At 54.1% G+C, this 17,436-nt stretch overlaps 1 protein-coding gene across 6 annotated transcripts in view; it reads left to right on the top strand.

Annotated features, from left to right (window-relative positions):
• Positions 1–17,235, top strand: part of Myo7a (myosin VIIA) — a 67,047-nt gene extending 49,812 nt beyond the window's left edge. For 2 of the 6 annotated variants that reach the window (XM_021634793.2, XM_021634792.2), the window contains 17 exons: positions 216–342; positions 939–1,108; positions 1,829–2,019; positions 2,538–2,662; positions 3,035–3,192; positions 4,059–4,212; positions 9,130–9,285; positions 9,665–9,770; positions 10,438–10,551; positions 11,471–11,558; positions 11,732–11,838; positions 13,676–13,861; positions 14,182–14,298; positions 15,055–15,138; positions 15,977–16,096; positions 16,569–16,654; positions 16,909–17,235. In XM_021634793.2, coding sequence (XP_021490468.1) covers positions 216–342; positions 939–1,108; positions 1,829–2,019; positions 2,538–2,662; positions 3,035–3,192; positions 4,059–4,212; positions 9,130–9,285; positions 9,665–9,770; positions 10,438–10,551; positions 11,471–11,558; positions 11,732–11,838; positions 13,676–13,861; positions 14,182–14,298; positions 15,055–15,138; positions 15,977–16,096; positions 16,569–16,654; positions 16,909–16,933 — 2,114 coding nt within the window. In that variant the 3' untranslated portion in view covers positions 16,934–17,235. Of the gene's footprint in view, positions 1–215; positions 343–824; positions 1,109–1,828; positions 2,020–2,537; positions 2,663–3,034; positions 3,193–4,058; positions 4,213–9,129; positions 9,286–9,664; positions 9,771–10,437; positions 10,552–11,470; positions 11,559–11,731; positions 11,839–13,675; positions 13,862–14,181; positions 14,299–15,054; positions 15,139–15,976; positions 16,097–16,568 lie in introns of all 6 variants that reach the window. The other 4 variants (XM_060367608.1, XM_060367607.1, XM_021634791.2 and 1 more) reach the window with 3 other exon arrangements.
• Positions 17,236–17,436: the final 201 nt, after the last annotated feature.

The raw sequence follows: 17,436 nt of genomic DNA, 5'->3' as shown, positions 1-17,436 counted from the left end.
GGACTGAGGCTGTTTCTCCAGCCAGCTGTCTCTTCCCGCCACTTTTTGGCTTTCGCTTTGTAAGGTAGCCATGCTGGGCCTCGATCTCTCCATCTATGGACCAAGAGTCAGTACCCTCTGTGGAAGCCTCTTCCTTGTACTTACGGGGATTAGGGAGGAGCTAGGCCCAAGATCAGATAGGCCCCCACTTCTCAGGGCCTCTGTCACTGTCCCAGGCCCTCCCCTCCCCAAGAGTGACGTCATCGTGGCTGTCAACTGGACGGGCGTCTACTTTGTGGACGAGCAGGAGCAGGTGCTTCTGGAGCTGTCCTTCCCAGAGATCATGGCTGTGTCCAGCAGTAGGTGGGGATGGCCGCCAGGGCACAGACAGAGTGATGGGAGGAGAGGGCACAGCACCCGGGGCCGGGGACACAGTCCATGTTACTGACGGGGAGCTCCTCGTCATCTAAGAAACTCCTGGAGGGTGGCGTGGCCCTGGAGGAGCCACTTTCCCTAGAGCAGTGCAGCCCAGAGCATCTGCCTGGGGCTCATGAGAGCGTGCCCCAGAGATAACGAGGGTGGGAAGGACTTCCTGGTGGAAAGGCATCTAGGTTGGCCTTGAAGGGTGAGTAGGGACATAGGTGGACAATAGGGAAATAGGTGGACAATGAGCAGTGCACTGGGCCAGAGTGGGTGACTTCTGGACCAGACCTGGCTGTAGCCATGACTACGCCTGCCTAAGAGGGTGACATCTGAGCTTACCGCCCCGGTGGGCCAGACCTTGCCCTGGCAGAGCCCTGCCCGGGTGTCTGAGACTCTGACGGATTGGCCTTGGTCCCCTTCAGGGAGTGCCGCATCTCGCTCTCACTGGGATGCTCTGACCTGGGCTGTGCTACTTGTCACTCGGGCTGGGCAGGGCTGACCCCGGCTGGACCCTGTTCTTCGTGTTGGTCCTGTAGGGGAGCGAAACTGATGGCCCCCAGCTTTACCCTGGCCACCATCAAAGGGGACGAGTACACCTTCACATCCAACAATGCCGAGGACATCCGTGACCTGGTGGTCACCTTCCTGGAGGGGCTGAGGAAGAGGTCCAAGTATGTGGTGGCACTGCAGGACAACCCCAACCCTGGTGAGTGACGACATGGGAGCTTAGGGGCCGTAGGCAGACTGTACAACCGCCCTGGCCCTCCTCTACAGCAGAGGGCTGCTGCCTTGTTATTAGCTTTTCTAGACACTAAGCTGAGGGCGGAACCATCTTTACCTGTAGTCCATGGAGCATGCCTACCCTACTCCCTCCTTCTAGGACTGTAAACTAACTCCTGTCACCAGCTCCAAGTTATATGGGGTCCTCCCTGCCTGATAACACAATGCCCCCCCCCCATCAACATGGAGCCCAGACTCAGTGGGGAGGGAAGGGAGAAATGGTGGTAGCCTTGTGCTAGCACAGTGACAATGGAAATCCAGAGGCTGTGGGGGCCTGGAGGTCGGACTCTCCACGCAGCTTGGTCCGAGCAGGAAGCATAAGTGAGCAGGGTCCTGAGGCAGAGAGCATAGGAGAGCCAAGCACAGAGGCAGGAGAAAGCCGGTGTGTCCAAAACTGCAACTGTACTGGTTTGATTAAAAAATGGCCAGGGAAGGGAGGGAGGCCAGGAGCGAGGAGGAAAGAGATGGGCTTTGAGAAGGAAGGTCACCCTCGCTGGAGCTAAATCTGGGTGTGGGGACTGCATAGGATGGCATAGAGCCTCAGTGAGGAGGTGTGGCTTATAGAGGTCATGAGCACAAATGAAGATGTTCCAACCCGGCCCTGTTTTCTGCCCCCCATGTGCATCCTCTCGCCCCTGCTTCAAAGCTGGTGAGGAGTCAGGTTTCCTCAGCTTTGCCAAGGGAGACCTCATCATTCTCGACCATGACACTGGCGAGCAGGTCATGAACTCAGGCTGGGCCAATGGCATCAACGAGAGGACCAAGCAGCGAGGGGACTTCCCCACGGACTGTGTATACGTCATGCCCACTGTCACTCTGCCACCACGGGAGATTGTGGTATGTGACCGGCACTGGAGGTCTCTCCTGGACCCTCCCTTACTCTTCTTCTCACATCTGGTGATTCGAATGAGGGATTGCACTGTACTAAGATGCTTTGCATCTTCTGTGTAGACGGCCCTGGGGTCTTAGGGGACCACAGACTTAATGCATGGGTATCCACCTAACTCACATCAGTCGATGAGGGGCCTAGGGGTAGGAATGGGGGATCATTGTCATAATGTCTGAAGGGAAACAGGGCCACAGCGGGGCGAGGATCTGTTTTTTTGTTTTGTTTTGTTTTGTTTTTTTCTGGACCACAGCTCAAGGATCAGCACAGCTCTCCAGGCAGTTCCTGGGCAAGGCTGTTCTAGGCACAGCACACCTGAGGCATAGAAACTACAGGCATGGGAAGGAAAGGCTTTATTCCACCCCATACAGACCAAGTCTCCCCACCCCATTCTGGAAGGCTCCAGCTTTACGAGATCCCAATGCCCCCAACTAAACAGCTGTCACACACTGTGTCTCTTGCCTCCCAGGCTCTGGTCACCATGACCCCAGACCAGAGGCAGGATGTTGTCCGGCTCTTGCAGCTGCGCACAGCAGAGCCAGAGGTGCGCTCCAAACCCTACACGCTGGAGGAGTTCTCCTACGATTATTTCAGGTGATGCCGGATGGCAGGTCTGGAAAGGGATGGTCCACTTTGAGGAGTCCCCCACCATGGACCAGGCCGTGGTGGCATACACATTCTCTGTTGTCCAGGATGAGCCTCCTGTATGGTCTCATCTCATCCTTCCTTCCTCTGAGTGGTACCTGTGCCACCCAAGCAGGTCCTGTGTCCTGCGGAGGAGGGGGCTGGGCAGGAAGATGCATGCTGTGTTCTGGGGTGCTCAGCTCCGGCTCAGGGTACCCGAGTAGAGGCTCCTGGAGAAGGTGGCATGTGTGCCCTGCAAAGTACAGAAGAGCAAGGGAGGGAGCGGTTCTCCACCCAGCTCCCTGAGGCAGGGCAGGTACTGACCATCTCCATGCTCCACAGACCCCCGCCCAAGCACACGCTGAGCCGTGTCATGGTGTCCAAAGCCCGCGGTAAGGATCGGCTGTGGAGCCACACACGAGAGCCACTCAAACAGGCCCTGCTCAAGAAGATCCTGGGCAGTGAAGAACTCTCCCAGGAAGCCTGCATGGCTTTCATAGATATCCACTGCCACGGGGATGAGGGGGGCAGCAAGGGAGGGCACTCCGGCCAGAACATGGCACAGATGGAAGACCCTGACTGGGTACATAGCACCTCACAGTATGCAAGGGACAGACTCAGCCATCACCTCCTCTGCTCTTATCATTCTGTTGAAATATAAGCAGTTTGCCCTGTGCTGAGCCAAGCAGAGACACAAAGCTGTGACGAGAGGCAGTCCCCGGCCTCATAAGGATGCCATGCTGGCCAGAGTCAGTGGTGATGGTGCCAGCCCATGAAGTGGTCTGACTCAACCTTCAGGAAAGGCTTTCCTGGGGCGTGTGGCATGCACAAAGGCCCTGAGGCAAATCAGCTGGGCTATTGCAAGACACAAAATAATTCAGCATATCTGGAGGGCAGATGTGTGCCAAAGAAAGTTTCCCAGGGTCTGTTAAAAAACTATGGTTGCTGGAGCTATAACTGGGTGGTACAGTGCTTGCCTAGCAGGCCAAGGCTCCTGCGTCAGTCCCAGCAACACACACACACACACACACACACACACACACACACACACCCATGCATACATGCACACACATAGCCTTAGATTAGTCTGTGTCCCATGAACAGGGGGAGCTGCTGGACAGGGGGAGGAGGGGGAGGCACAGTCAAGACTGGTGGTTGGACAATGTTTTCTGCCTGCTTTGGGCACTTGGGATGTAGGGTCAGAGCTTGAGGAAAGGTGGCCATAATAGGAAAGGGACGAGAAATGCTGATCAGGCCATATCTACCATGTAGCTCAGAGTTCCAGGGTAGGGAGAGTCTGGCCCCTACTTCCTAGGCCAGTGTATCTATCCCCTTCAGCCGCAGCCTTTCCTTGACAGCCTCCCACCTGTGCTCAAGTACATGGGTGACTACCCATCCAAGAGGACACGATCTGTCAATGAGCTCACTGACCAGATCTTTGAGGGGGCACTGAAGGCTGAGCCCCTCAAAGATGAGGCCTATGTGCAGATCCTGAAGCAGCTGACTGATAATCACATCAGGTGAGCAGACATGGGCTTGGGACCTCTTGAGGCAGTTGAGGCCTCATCTGCAGTAGGCTGTCCTCATCAGCCTGGCCTAGGACCCAAGGTCAATCTGTGAAGAGCCAAGAAGGGGCATCCTTTAGAGCAGTCCTCTAAGCCCGCAGCCCAGCCTGCGCAGTGGCCATGCCTAACACCTGTACTGACTCAGGCTGACGTGGCTGTCAGCCCAATGGGCTCTCTGGAAAGGCTCCTGCCTGGCAGAATTGAGCCTCCAGGAGATCCCTCCTTTGCTTTCTTACTGGGCCAGCCTGAGGCAGAAGTGAAAAGTAAACCCAAGCCCACCTTAGAGGCCAGGGAGAGCTCTACCTGGCTCCTCTGCCCAGCTTCACCGTCCACCCTGAGTGAGCTGCCTTTCAGGTTAACTTACTAAACTGTGAGCTACAGTGTAAGGGATGGCAGATCTTGTGGCTCAAGCTTGTGGTCCAACAAGGTTGGGAACATCCCAGAGCCTCTGAGGTGAGGCAGTCCAGATAAGCTATCAAATAACCTGTGGAAAGCAAATTCGAACGGAGGGTCAAACACTGTTCCCCAGGAAGGGCTCTAGGTTACCTGTCCCGAGAGGGTGTAAGGACTGGGAGCTATGGAGGGGATTAGGACCACAGCCTCACTTATGGCCCCATTCCTAGGTAAGACTGGGGACCATTCTGTAAGAGCCTCCTGACTTTTTCAATGCCAAGCTAGGAGCATTACATAGTGAGAGACAAGAACTTATCATTGAGAATCGATAAGCCCTTTTTGCACATTAGGCTTTTAAGGATATTGGGAAAGAGTCCTTAAGGGCCATTGAAACTGGAGTGTGTTCAAGTTATTTTTATATAAATCTGTTTGTTTCTCAGTTTCTCTCTTAACATGGCTATCACACTTGAGACTCTTTTATAATTGTTTAATAACAAGCTTTACAGTGCAAGAACTGAGCAGTTGTTACTCTGTTCTTAACCCTCTAAAACTAATCTGGTTTCCTCCCAGCATACAACCCAGAGATACTTGCACTTTGTAGCCTTCTCTGCTCCAGCTCCTCTCCTGATGTCACCTGGACTTCTGCCATGACTCCATCCTACTTCCTCCTCTAATTCCTCCTCTCCTGCCTGGCAGGAAGTACAGACCTGCTTATAGATTGTCTGTAAGCTGCTTTATTGCCATATCAGGGGACAATTGGGGAGCAGTGTTTACACAACATTGAGACAGAACAAGATTCTCAGAACAAGGATTACAACCAGATTGGGGGGGGGTACAAAAATCAGCATTTGAATTACACAATAACCTTAAGCCTACAGGAGTGGTTGTTAATGGATGCCCAGGAGTGGAGACATCCAAGACTATGTGGGGAGCTTACTGGGTTATGTGGCTAAAGCAAAGATTATAGGGAGGGTCTTTAGGGACATTACAGGATAAAAGACTGTTAGGATAAGGGTCTGTGGTATCTCAAAATGTCTTAAATGATTCTAGAGTTTAAACATGAAATTCCTAACTAGGAAGGAAACAGGACAGCTAGGAAGGACCAGGAAGAAATGGATGAAAATGTGTTTATGTGTAATACCTGTTAAGAAGGGCATAAAGTGGGTTGTTGGGACTTGCCATTAAAACCAGTGAGGCAGCCTGGCACAGCGACACACATCTGTAATCCCAGCACTCAGGGAGGCAGAGGCAGGCGGCCCTCTATGAGTTGGAAGCCAGCCTGGTCTACAAAGTGAGTTTAGGACAGCCAAGGCTACACAGAGAAACCCTGTCTCAAAAAACAAACAAACAAACAAACAAAAAAACAACCAACCACACAAACAAACAAAACAACAGTGAGAATTTGACTCTGGAGGGCCAGAAAAGGTATTCAGAGCAGAAGAAGCTGCCCCATACTTACAAGGAATGTCATTTAGGTCCCTGACTCATTAAGGGTTAACTGAAGTTGATTCATAGAGGTGGAAAGTATGGGAGTCCATGTAGCCTCAGCAGCCATTGGTCCTCTGAGGGAGAGGCTCTCCTGTTTCCCTGAGTATCTCCAGTCTGGGAACAAAGCCAAGGCCATTTGTTCTTTTTCAGGTTTGTCTGAGTGTGAGATCCTTAGGTGAAGAATGGGTTGTCCCTTTTCTCAAGAAATAGAAGGATATTCTACTGGGCCCCCGATCTGCAGTCTGGACATGGCCCTAGGGAAGATTTATAGCCTGGTGGCTTCGGGCATGCTGGCAGAAATGTCCAGGTTGGCCACAGTGGTAGCAGGACAGGTTCCTTCATTCTGAGTTTCCACAGAGTGAAGGCGGGAAGGGGGCGGCTCTGGATGGAGCCCCCAGTTTCTCGTGGGATGGGCAAGGGATAAGCAGCTGCTGCAGCTGTGCACTGAGCTTGTCCTTTGCACCTTTCACCTCCCTCTTTGGCCTTTCTGGATCTTGAGGTCCCTTTTTGGTTATTAAATGCTTAGGAGGGTGTATCTGGTAAAGTAGGTGAAAAGGAGTCTTGAGTCCCTGGTCTAGTTTTTGTAAGCCTGGCTTGTAAAATTCACAGCCAAGATGGTGTGGCCCTTGGGGTCTAGACTGGAATACTTGCACGTGGCTTCTGCTAGCCTAGGTGGAAAGATGGCATGGTTCCAGAACAACCCCTGTGTTACTTCCGGCCTCGTGTCATGGTTAAGATATTTGAAAACAGCCTTTGTCTTCCTTCTAACAGACAGGTGAATACATAACCCCAGCAGGTTCTTCCCCCACTGTCCTGTACAGTGGTGGCCTGACTTGACCACTTTAATTCTGTATCAGGTGGCACAGTGGAAGCTGGCCTGGCTGAGACAGGTAAGAGCCTGGACCCCATCAGCCCAGGCAGATGCTAAGGCCAGATAGCTCTCCTCATACACAAAGCAAGCGGTTAGGAGGTTAGGTCAAATGTTTTGCCAGGTTAGGTCAAAGCCATAATGAACCCTTTAATTTCATTAACTTGAAGGTAAAAGGATTTTGAGTAAATGGCCCCGGTTTAGATGGCATTTGGGCCAGAGCTGATGCGGGGAAATGACAGTTACCAAGGTGATGCAGAGGTCCTTGTTAGTCCCCTGGTGAAGGAAAAGGATGTTTTTAGGGGAGAGGGTGGGAGTCCCTTATATGCAGTTCCCAAGTGACCAAGTGTCCATGTGGGAGAAAGGGTATCGGGTGGCATCCTTCGGACTCCAGGAAGTACAACTCAGTCTCACTCCAAAACCAAACCCGTAGGCTGGAGCAGCCCTCAAAACAACCCACAAGCTGATGCTGGCCATGAACCAGTTCTGAGAGAGAGGCGATCTTGTTGTTCAATAGTGAAACCTGGGTATCTGTGAGCTCCCCAAAGATCAGGAAGACTGGATGGGAGGGGAACCCGCAAATGGGAACACAATCAGCCACACACTCTGTTCCTTCCCCGCTCTGGAGGGCAGCGGATGGTGCAGTGCAGGGAGGAGAAGGAAGTAGAAGAAGACAGGATCCTCACAGTGTGTGTGAAGTTTTTCTTGGCCGAGCTGCAGCTGCCGTCTGTGCAGCACAGAGGGGGAGAGGCGGTCCCCAGAGGCAAGCAAAAGCAGCTCTCCTGTTTCTGTTACCCTCATGTTCTACGGACAAATAGTCTGAGCCAGTTCCCATCACCCACAGGTGGGAGGTAAGGCTTTCCTCCAAGGGGGAGGGGGAAAAGCCTCCTTAGTCTGTGCCCCACAGTCCAGCCAGCGGCCATCAGCTGCCTCTGGCCCACCCGGAGGCAGGCACCAGGTTAAGTAGCTAAGAGAGGTCAGGCAAAACTCCCCCTCTACCCACCCCTGCACTGGCCACCAAAACGCTGTGTAGGGCAGAATCTGACGAGGTCAGTGACAGAGGTGGGTAAAAGAATTTACTAAGACAAAATAAGCAAAGGGAAGACTTACAGATGCAAACTGCAAGGAGACGGTGGCTGAGCTCCCAAAGAACTCACACTTAGGAGGGGGGAATGCTCTTTTAGGGTAGTTAAAAGGGAAGCCACGGCCTCACCGTATGAGACTCCTGTGTCTGGCTCACATTGGCATGGCTACCTGCTGTCTCACCATTTGTGAAAGGCAAGTGTTTAAGTGTTCGCTGTTTCTCTTTGAGACTGTCTGCTTCAGTAGGGTTGGCCTCTGGCCTTCGTATTAAAGTGTAGAATCCTCAGGCTGGGAGTGCTGTTGCATGCTTTTAATCCCAGCAGTCGCCAGGCAGAGGCAGGAGGATCTCTGTGAGTTTGAGGCCAGCCTGGTCTACAGAGTGAGTTCCAGGACAGCCAGGCCCCAGAGAAGCTTTGTCTCAACAAACAAACAAACAAACAAACAAACAAACAAACAAACAAACAGAGTAGACCCCTCTGCGGCAGTGACAGGATTCATGACGACAGACTGCGGCTGGGGCTTGGTGTGGTCTTTTTCCTTCTGCTGCCTCCAAGGAAGGCAGCAGAGACCTTGGTCTAAATCTAGCTTGTCCCAAGATAGTGACAGCCTCGTTCTGGGGCTAGCAGAGCCCGACCTGTCCATCTGCATCAGAATGGCGGACACAGCCTCCCATCTTTGCACTCCACGTTATTGTTATTGTTATTGAGGTCCTCCCTGGAAGCAAACACATCAGAAGTCCTCACAGGCCAGGCCTTCCCCTGGGCAGGATCACATCTGACCTCTGCGTGTCAGAATTTGTATGCTCTTAAAAGCCTGTGTCAACACTGCCTTGTACAGAGCCGAGTAGCGGCGGGCTTTCATTCTGGCACAGGAACCTTGCGTCCCCGTGGACTGGCAACTGGCCGAGCTGGCATGGGTGCATGGCCACACTGAGTAGCACCGTTTGGCTCTGGTTGCCATGGCTGGGTGTCTGTGCTTGTCCTTGGACAGAAGGTGTAGCTCCAGGATGCACAGGACTCCCTCTGGTCCTCCTCCTACAGGTACAGCGAAGAGCGGGGCTGGGAACTGCTGTGGCTGTGCACAGGCCTCTTCCCGCCCAGCAACATCCTCCTGCCCCACGTGCAGCGTTTCCTGCAGTCCCGCAAGCACTGTCCTCTGGCCATCGACTGCCTGCAGCGGCTTCAGAAAGCCCTGAGGTACAGGGGCTATGGAGGTGGGGGTGGGGTGCAGGGGCAAGCGCTGGGGAGGATGGGCGCATCTGGCCACACCCAGCTGTAGGACAAACCTTTGCTTCCCCAGCTTCGTGTGGCAGGAGCTGCAGCCCATGCTGCGGCCTAGCTGCTCCTGAGAGGCTTAAGCCTTCTGGAGGACTGGGAAGGTGGCTCCGGGACGCACTGACACACCCTTCGCTCTCCCTTTTATCCTCCCTCCAGTCCCCATCCCACTTACTGGCTCAGAACTCAGGGCTCTGAGAGGCCACATAGCTGAGCCCTCGGTTGGACACACTGGGCCTCCTGTTTCCTCTGGTCCCAGCCTGGTGGACCCAGGGACATGCCCCCCCCCTCTGTATTTCAGAAATGGGTCCCGGAAGTACCCTCCGCACCTGGTGGAGGTGGAGGCCATCCAGCACAAAACCACCCAGATTTTCCACAAGGTCTACTTCCCTGATGACACTGATGAGGCGAGTCTCCACCCCCAGCCCTGCCCCCGCCCCACTCATGGGTCACGCTCCCTCAGCCTGCAGGCTGCCTCTGACAACACCCAGCACCCCCACGGCTCATTCCCTTGCCGTTGGGTAGAGCCAGGATGTGATTAAAAGACGACACACACCCCTGGGATTAGGTTCCCTCCACCTTGGTCCTCCCGCAACCCCCACCTCAGTCAGGCATGAATACAGCATCTTAACTTGTAGCACGAAGAGTAGTTTTAACACCCGCCTGATCCTGGAGGCTCAGAGAAGCCACACCAGGATTCTGTGGCAAATGCAAAAAAGGTCCCAGAATCCTCCCCACCTACATCCATCCCGTCTCTCCTTCCTTCTCACAATCTGGGCTGCTTCTTCCAGGTCCACACTCTTGGGTGCTTTTTTTTTTCCATTCCCTCCCCCCCCCCACACACACACCCCAGCACACACATACTTCCTGTGAGTCCCCGCCTCTGCCTGGTCCAGGGAAAGTGAGATCTGTGAAGAGCCCGGTAGGAGCTGCTTTCTTCAAATGCTACATGCAGATCTGGCTCCATCAGGGTGACCCAATAGCTCAGGGGTCTTGAAAGGGAGGAAGTCAGGTGGGAGGGACACCAGAGGGGGTGGGGGGGGCCTGCAGATGCTGAGTGAGTGCTTCCCCTAGGCTTTTGAGGTGGAGTCCAGCACCAAGGCCAAGGACTTCTGTCAGAACATCGCCAGCCGGCTGCTCCTCAAGTCTTCCGAGGGATTCAGCCTTTTTGTCAAAATCGCAGACAAGGTGGGTCTGCCCACCTTTTTGAGACTTGCTTGGGTTCCAGGAGCCTGTAGGGGGTGAAGAAGAGAGAGGCACCTGCTTGGAGCATCTGTCTGCTCACCTCCTTCTTGCATGGCCAGAAGGCTCCCCTCACATGGCACCGCTGCCCTCCCCTCCCTGTCCTCTGTCCTCTGAGGCACAGCATGTGGCAGCAAATCTCTTCTGAGAGTCACGTGCCCAAGTGCCCTGTGCTCTGAGAATCACGTGCCCGGGTGCCCTGTGCTCTGAGAATCACGTGCCCGGGTGCCCTGTGCTCTGGATTCACAAGGCCCATTTTCTTTGTCCCTCAGCAAATTCACCCTTGAAGTAACCTTCAGAGGGTAGAATGAATGCTTGTTGCTGCTTCATCAGAGAGGTTAGGTAACTTACCCACGGTCACACAGCAGGGTCCCAGATTCAGGCTTGCTATCCCTAAAGGTCTCACAAGTCAGCCCTAAATTCTCCTTAAAGGGGAGGCTTCCTAGAGCATCCTGAGGGGAGACCTGGGTTTTCCCTTCCACTGGTCACCGACATTCTGTCTCACTTCATGTCAAACATGGACACCAAAGACAATGTCTACAAGGTCCTGTGTGCAGAGGCTGTGTCAAAGCCTGTAGAAGGAGCTGGACACAGATGCCAGGAGCCAATTGAGGTGGAGCCTGGTCTTGGCTATGTTGCATTGGGCTTGTGCAGTTTTTGGTGTGCCAGGCCCTGGTAGGGATGAAGTCATTCCAGTCAGGAGGCTGGTGTTCCAGAGATGCTGAGTAGGCACAGATGGTACAGGCGGGCCTGACACACAGAACCCCTCTGGCTTGGGGTGGAATCTTCCTATAGAAGCAGCTGACAGGACTGTTGGTGGGAAAATCAGAACCAAAGCAAATGGGCTGTGATGGCTACACCCTAGGTCATCAGTGTCCCCGAGAACGACTTCTTCTTTGACTTTGTTCGACACCTGACAGACTGGATAAAGAAAGCACGGCCCATCAAGGATGGTAAGGGGCTGGGCTCTGGGATGCTTAGAGGCATGGGGACAGGGTCGTGCTGGCCTGGAGCCAGGCTGTAAAGCCCTGTGCTCAGCCAAATAAGGGGCACTCGGGGCTGGTGTCAGCCTGGCAGGGTCAGGGGACCTTCTCTTCTGAGTGTGACCAGCTGCCCTGTGCCACAGGAATTGTGCCCTCGCTCACCTACCAGGTGTTTTTCATGAAGAAGCTGTGGACCACCACGGTGCCGGGGAAGGACCCCATGGCCGACTCCATCTTCCACTATTACCAGGTGAGCTGCGCCGTGCCCTCTGCGCCTGTTTCAGCAGTCTTGTTGTCTTCAGTCCTGAAGGCTTGACAGATCACACTTCTTCTGAGGTCCTTGTTAGCTCAGACTGTTCCGTGCCCTGAGTCCTCTGGAGGCAGGGGTCTGCTGGTGTGGCTGAGCCTGTCCAAGCCCTCTTTGGAAACCCAGAGGGACTCTCACAGGCCAAGCTTGTCATGTCTACCTTTGAGTCCTTCCATTTAGGCCTCTGAAACCAGCATGTTCTTGTTTTGGAGGAACAAAAAGACAAAGAGTCCAAGCGGTACTGTTCAGGTCACACAGCTGCTGGAGCGGTGCTCCATCTTTGTGACTGACCTCAGTGTTCTGCGCTTGCCTGCAGCCTGCGCTGTGTGCTTAGCCTTGAGTGAGAAGCCGGGATGCCTGGAAGGTGGAGATGGGACAGTGACCCTGTGGTGCAGAGTATGAGGACCTGGGGGAAGAACCCTCCTCATTCAAGATTGTGATAGCTCCCACAATGTTCCTCCCCACCCCCCGCCAGGTCACCAAGCACACATTTGAGAGTCAGATTTTACTTCTCCCAAGGGCTGACTCGTTAGCCGCATGCTTTCACTAACTGAATATCTGAACTATGTCTCATCTCCCTGTCGCCCTCGGAGCCTGGACACTCTGCTACCTCTTCTCATGCAGATGTGACAGGTCTTCTTGTCTCCCTCGGCTTGACTTTCCTTCACTGCTCTGCATGGAGTAGCTAGCTACCCTGCCTCCTAGAGCCACTCTCTCGGGGGCTTCCTGTTCTTCTCAGGGTCTAATTCCAGATCCTGGTGCTGCTGCTCCTGCTGCTGCTGCAGTGTCAGCCCTGGCCCAGGCCACTCCAGCGACAGCTTTTCAGATTCTCAAGTGCTGCCCAGCTTTTGCAGTGTCGTCCTGCAGAGGGCCCCCATGTGCTTCTCCTCACCTGCTGAGCAATTCGAGGATGTCCTTCCTGTCCCCAAGTCTAGTCCTTCACAGTTGGTGTCGTTGCTGATGTCTGACTTTTCACTTGAGATTGTGGGTTCCACAAGAGTGTGTTGTGGCCTAGGGGTTGGGTCATAGTCAATGTTCAGTGACTATTGGCTGGACTGATGGACGGATGAATACATAAACTGGTGACGGTCTGAACGGATGTGTGGAAGGATGAACGTAAGGTGAATTCCAGGCAGATGGGTGGCTCGGTGTGGGTGGATGGATAGATAATGGGTAGAAAGGATGATCGTGGGTAGATAGACCCGTAAGTAATGAGGGATGGTGGGTAAGTGGAAGGAAGGGCGGGTGGACAGTGATGGATTCTGGCCTCTGATTAGCAGGCTGTCCTGGCCTGCCTCATTTTCTCTGCCCTTAGTGGTGGAGAAGATGGATAAGCCTAAGATTCCTAAGGCTCCAGGAGCCTGTGGAATGCTGCTGCCCAGAGGCCTCATGTCTGCTGTGGTCACCCTGCTCTACAGAGGCCCTGGCTCTGGGTCTGGAAGTTCAAGGGAGTGAGAGGACTGTGCTGCTACTGAAACCCTTAAGATGATAAACAGAAAGTTGCTAGGGAGGAGGAGCCCAGGAGAAGAGGGATGTGGAACTGTGTCCGGGTTTTTCCATCTTCGGAAAGAGTCAGCTCACCTCACTGGCCGTGGACAGTGCTCCGACCTGGCCTTCAAACTGCCAAATGCTGGGACCGTGCAGCACCTTTCCTGGCCTTTGCATCCTTTGAAGTTGCAGGGTCAGCTGAGGCAGGGGAATCGCTGGGCCCATACGTGGGGGGACGACAGGAGCCCCTGTCCTGGTTCAGCCATGCCTGCCACCGCTGTGTTTCTGACAGGAGTTGCCCAAGTATCTCCGAGGCTACCACAAGTGCACGCGGGAGGAGGTGCTGCAGCTGGGTGCGCTCATCTACAGGGTCAAGTTCGAGGAGGACAAGTCCTACTTCCCTAGCATCCCCAAGCTGCTAAGGGAGCTGGTACCCCAGGACCTCATCCGGCAGGTCTCACCTGATGACTGGAAGCGGGTAAACATGGAGGAGCAGTGGGAACAGGGTCTCCCACAACGATGGGACCTTGGGTACCCCAGGGGTTGAGGCAGCTAAGGGGAATGCCCCTCCTGGGTGGTGAGGGAACCCTCTGTTCCATCCTGTTTGCCAATGTGACCTGAACTTACTTGATACCATCTGGCTGGTCTGCTTGGTTTGGGTGAATCAGAAATCAGTTGGCTGGGGTAAGGGGGGACCGTGGTAGTTGGCAATGCTGTCTATGCCATGCCTGGCTCTGACAGTGTGCATGGGCAGAGGCAGAGCTGTGTAGAGCCCACCTTAATTCACTTCCCCCACAGTCCATCGTCGCCTACTTCAACAAGCATGCAGGGAAGTCCAAGGAGGAGGCCAAGCTGGCCTTCCTTAAGCTTATCTTCAAGTGGCCCACCTTTGGCTCGGCCTTCTTTGAGGTGAAGGTATGTCTCCGGGAGATCTTCAGGGGGTCGATAGGGGCAAAGGGTTCGGGGTGAGACAGCATAGAGACTGGAAGGAAGCTGGCAGCAATTGCTTTGAACGCCTGCTGGCACAGAAAGGAGGGAAGCATCCTTAACTTTACCCACCAAGGGAGGCAGTCACGTAAACAGGCCTGACTAATGGAGGGTGGCTTGGTAATAGTGGGCCCTCTTGAGGTAGCAGAGCCAGAAGACTGTCCCCTGGGTGAGGGGGTAATCTAGGGTGGCTTCCTGGAGCAGGTGATGAGGGGTTTTCAGGAAGTCCTCCGTCAAGGGTCTTTTGTAGACAAAGGGCCGCAGGCCTGAGCGCTCTGGTCTGGGCAGGAAATGAAAAAGGTTAAGTGTGGCTGAGTGTGGTGAGAGGCAGGGTGCCAAGCAGGTGAGGGGCAGGGGCTCCTCAAGGGACAGTGAGACCTGGAGGTTTGGGACCGGGACAAGAGTACCATGTGGCTGCTCTGGCTATTGGGAAACCTTCAGATTGAAAGAAAGGACAGAGTAAAAACTTCTGGGGAAGAAAGCGGGAAAGGGTGGAACCGCTACTGGGTGGGCAGAGGGAGAAGCCAGGAGGCCATGGCAGGCTGGGCTGGCTGGTACCTCTGGCTTCACATGGGTAGCAAGCCAGGTTGATTTTGTCCTGCCTAGGCTGGCTTCATGCCTGTCTCCAAAACTCCTGCCTCGTCCTGGACTGCCATCTGATGGTGCTTCTGTTTTCTTTGCTAGCAAACTACAGAACCAAACTTCCCTGAGATTCTCTTAATTGCCATCAACAAGTATGGGGTCAGCCTCATTGATCCCAGAACCAAGGTGAGCAGGGCAGGAGTGAGCAGGCTGGGGTTGGGACTAACGGAGCTCCCAGCCAGAAGCCCTTTCAACTGTGGCGCCACTCCCGAGCCCCTGGGTGCCCATCTTGGAAGGCTGCCTGTGCATGCTGCATTGGCTTACTCATCTGTCCCACCCACACTGCCGCCTTCAACCTGCTACCAAATTCTTGCTGCTAAGTTCCTCAGAGTCTTTTTAGGCTTCTGCTTTTCAAAGGCCCTAGAGGCCACAGACTGCCACCCTTTTCCAGAATGTTCTCTGCCTCTCTGGTCAGGATGGCATATGGTGGGAGCCTATGCAGGGGTAGCTACGCTCATGCACCAGAAAGGCCAGTCCCGCTACGTCCCCAGCTGTGCTCCTGAATGGTTGGTGAAGATCACTCATGGCTGTCCTCTTCCCCTTGCTGCACGGCAGCATGGCCACATGGGCTCTCTGTCTTTATCACTCTTTCTCAGCCATTTTTGGGCTTCTGCTCTACACAATCCAAGGATACTGTGTCCTTCCAAGGCTCTTCTCTGACCCACTTTTCTCTTTAAACTCACCCAGGCTATCTCACTGAGACTGACAGTTGACAGTGCTCTCGGGCACTTGAGTTTCTATCTTAGCCCCTAAGTCCCCAACAGCCTCCAGAGCTTCCTTGGGTGTCCACGCAAGGCGTGGAGAGGAAGCTCGCTGGCAGCTGCATACAGTGCTGCCTCGCCCTCATGTTCCTTTCCTCGTGTGAGGGCCCAGGCCCTCTTTGGGGGGAGTAGCTGCGGGCCGGAGTTGGGGTTACTGAAGCCGGAGGTCGCGCGAGCATGTGTGTGTCTACCTGCTCTCCCAGGACATCCTGACAACTCACCCCTTCACCAAGATCTCCAACTGGAGTAGCGGCAACACCTACTTCCACATCACCATCGGGAACCTGGTCCGTGGGAGCAAGCTGCTCTGTGAGACCTCACTGGTGAGAGCGCCCCCTAGTGCCCGGCATAGGTCTCTGCCTCTCCTGCTTGGGTCTGTTCGAAGCCTAGTTTAGGTCTGGGAAAAGTTGCTCAACTGGGGTATAGGAACAGATCCGTCGTTCAGCTGCTGTTTTAGTATCTGGTTACTGAGCCCGTGGATGTGGGCCTTCAGCCCAGCCTAACAAAAGAGCCGTTAGCAATGAGACCTCCTCCATGAGCCCAAGCTTCCACGGTGCTGTTTACCTGGTAGTGTTTGCAGTCACCCCTGAGGGAGGCATCCAGGATTACAGGGACCACAAGTCCAGGGCTCATGATGGCAAGATGAACCCAGCCCCCCAAGTGTGTAGGTGGGGACAGAACTTGCTTTGTTTCTGCACTGTGAGCCCTGCAGAGTGTTCTGGGAGCCATCTCTGTGTGTGAGGGGCTGGTGTGCTCCTCTATGAACCCAGCTTACTTTTTCACCCCTGGTTTCAGGGATACAAAATGGACGATCTTCTGACTTCCTACATCAGCCAGATGCTCACAGCCATGAGCAAACAGAGGAACTCCAGGAGTGGCAGGTGAACTGTAGAGGTGATGCTAGCTCAGGCCCTGGCCATCTAAGCAGGGAGGCTGGGCTGACCATCTCTGCTGGGGCTCCGACCTCTCTGCCACGAGGTCATGACTTTCCTGCACCCACCTACGGCATCTGGGTTAGCTGTCACCCTGCTTCGTTTTGGCCTTTCTGTTGTAAGAGCCTGTATTCCTTGGATACCTCTCCTGATTCAGACCAGCTCCATCAATCAACCTCTTTTGACTTTCTGTATACTGACAGGACAGAGGACTCAAAGACAACTTAGCTCTCTCAGTACTCGGAACAACCAAACCATATGTGCATTGAACTGGCGGAAGCCCATGGGACTGGACTCTGGGTCCTCAGCACTGGCTCCTGCCATAAGCACTACCGCTCTCTGGATCCTCTTCAGTATCTGATACCCTCTGATACTCTGTTTAGTATCATCTGCTTCAGGAAGGCCCCCTAGACAACCTCCTGAATCTAGACAAAGCCTCCTGATTCTCCCTGGGTCACTTCTGTATGTGACAGTTCTGGGTCCCTGCTGGTCTCCCTGACCACACGAGGGCATAAATCATGTGTCTCATCCTCTGGTCTCGTGGTGGTCTTTGCTGAAGGAGACAATGTGGAGTCAGGACTCAGACCTGTCAGGGAGCGGCCCTCAAGGCTTCTTCTTCTGCCTTCTGACCAAGCTGCTTTACATTTGGGGTTAGGTATGCTTAAGCTAAGTTGAGTCTTAAAAGACCACTTGAGACAGGATGATGTTGGGGGAAATTGGTCACTGGTCAG

This window comes from Meriones unguiculatus, chromosome 14 (assembly GCF_030254825.1).
Source record: "Meriones unguiculatus strain TT.TT164.6M chromosome 14, Bangor_MerUng_6.1, whole genome shotgun sequence".
NCBI lineage: Eukaryota > Metazoa > Chordata > Mammalia > Rodentia > Muridae > Meriones > Meriones unguiculatus.
Note: the sequence above shows the minus strand (reverse complement) of the source record. Positions and strands in the feature narration are given on the sequence as shown.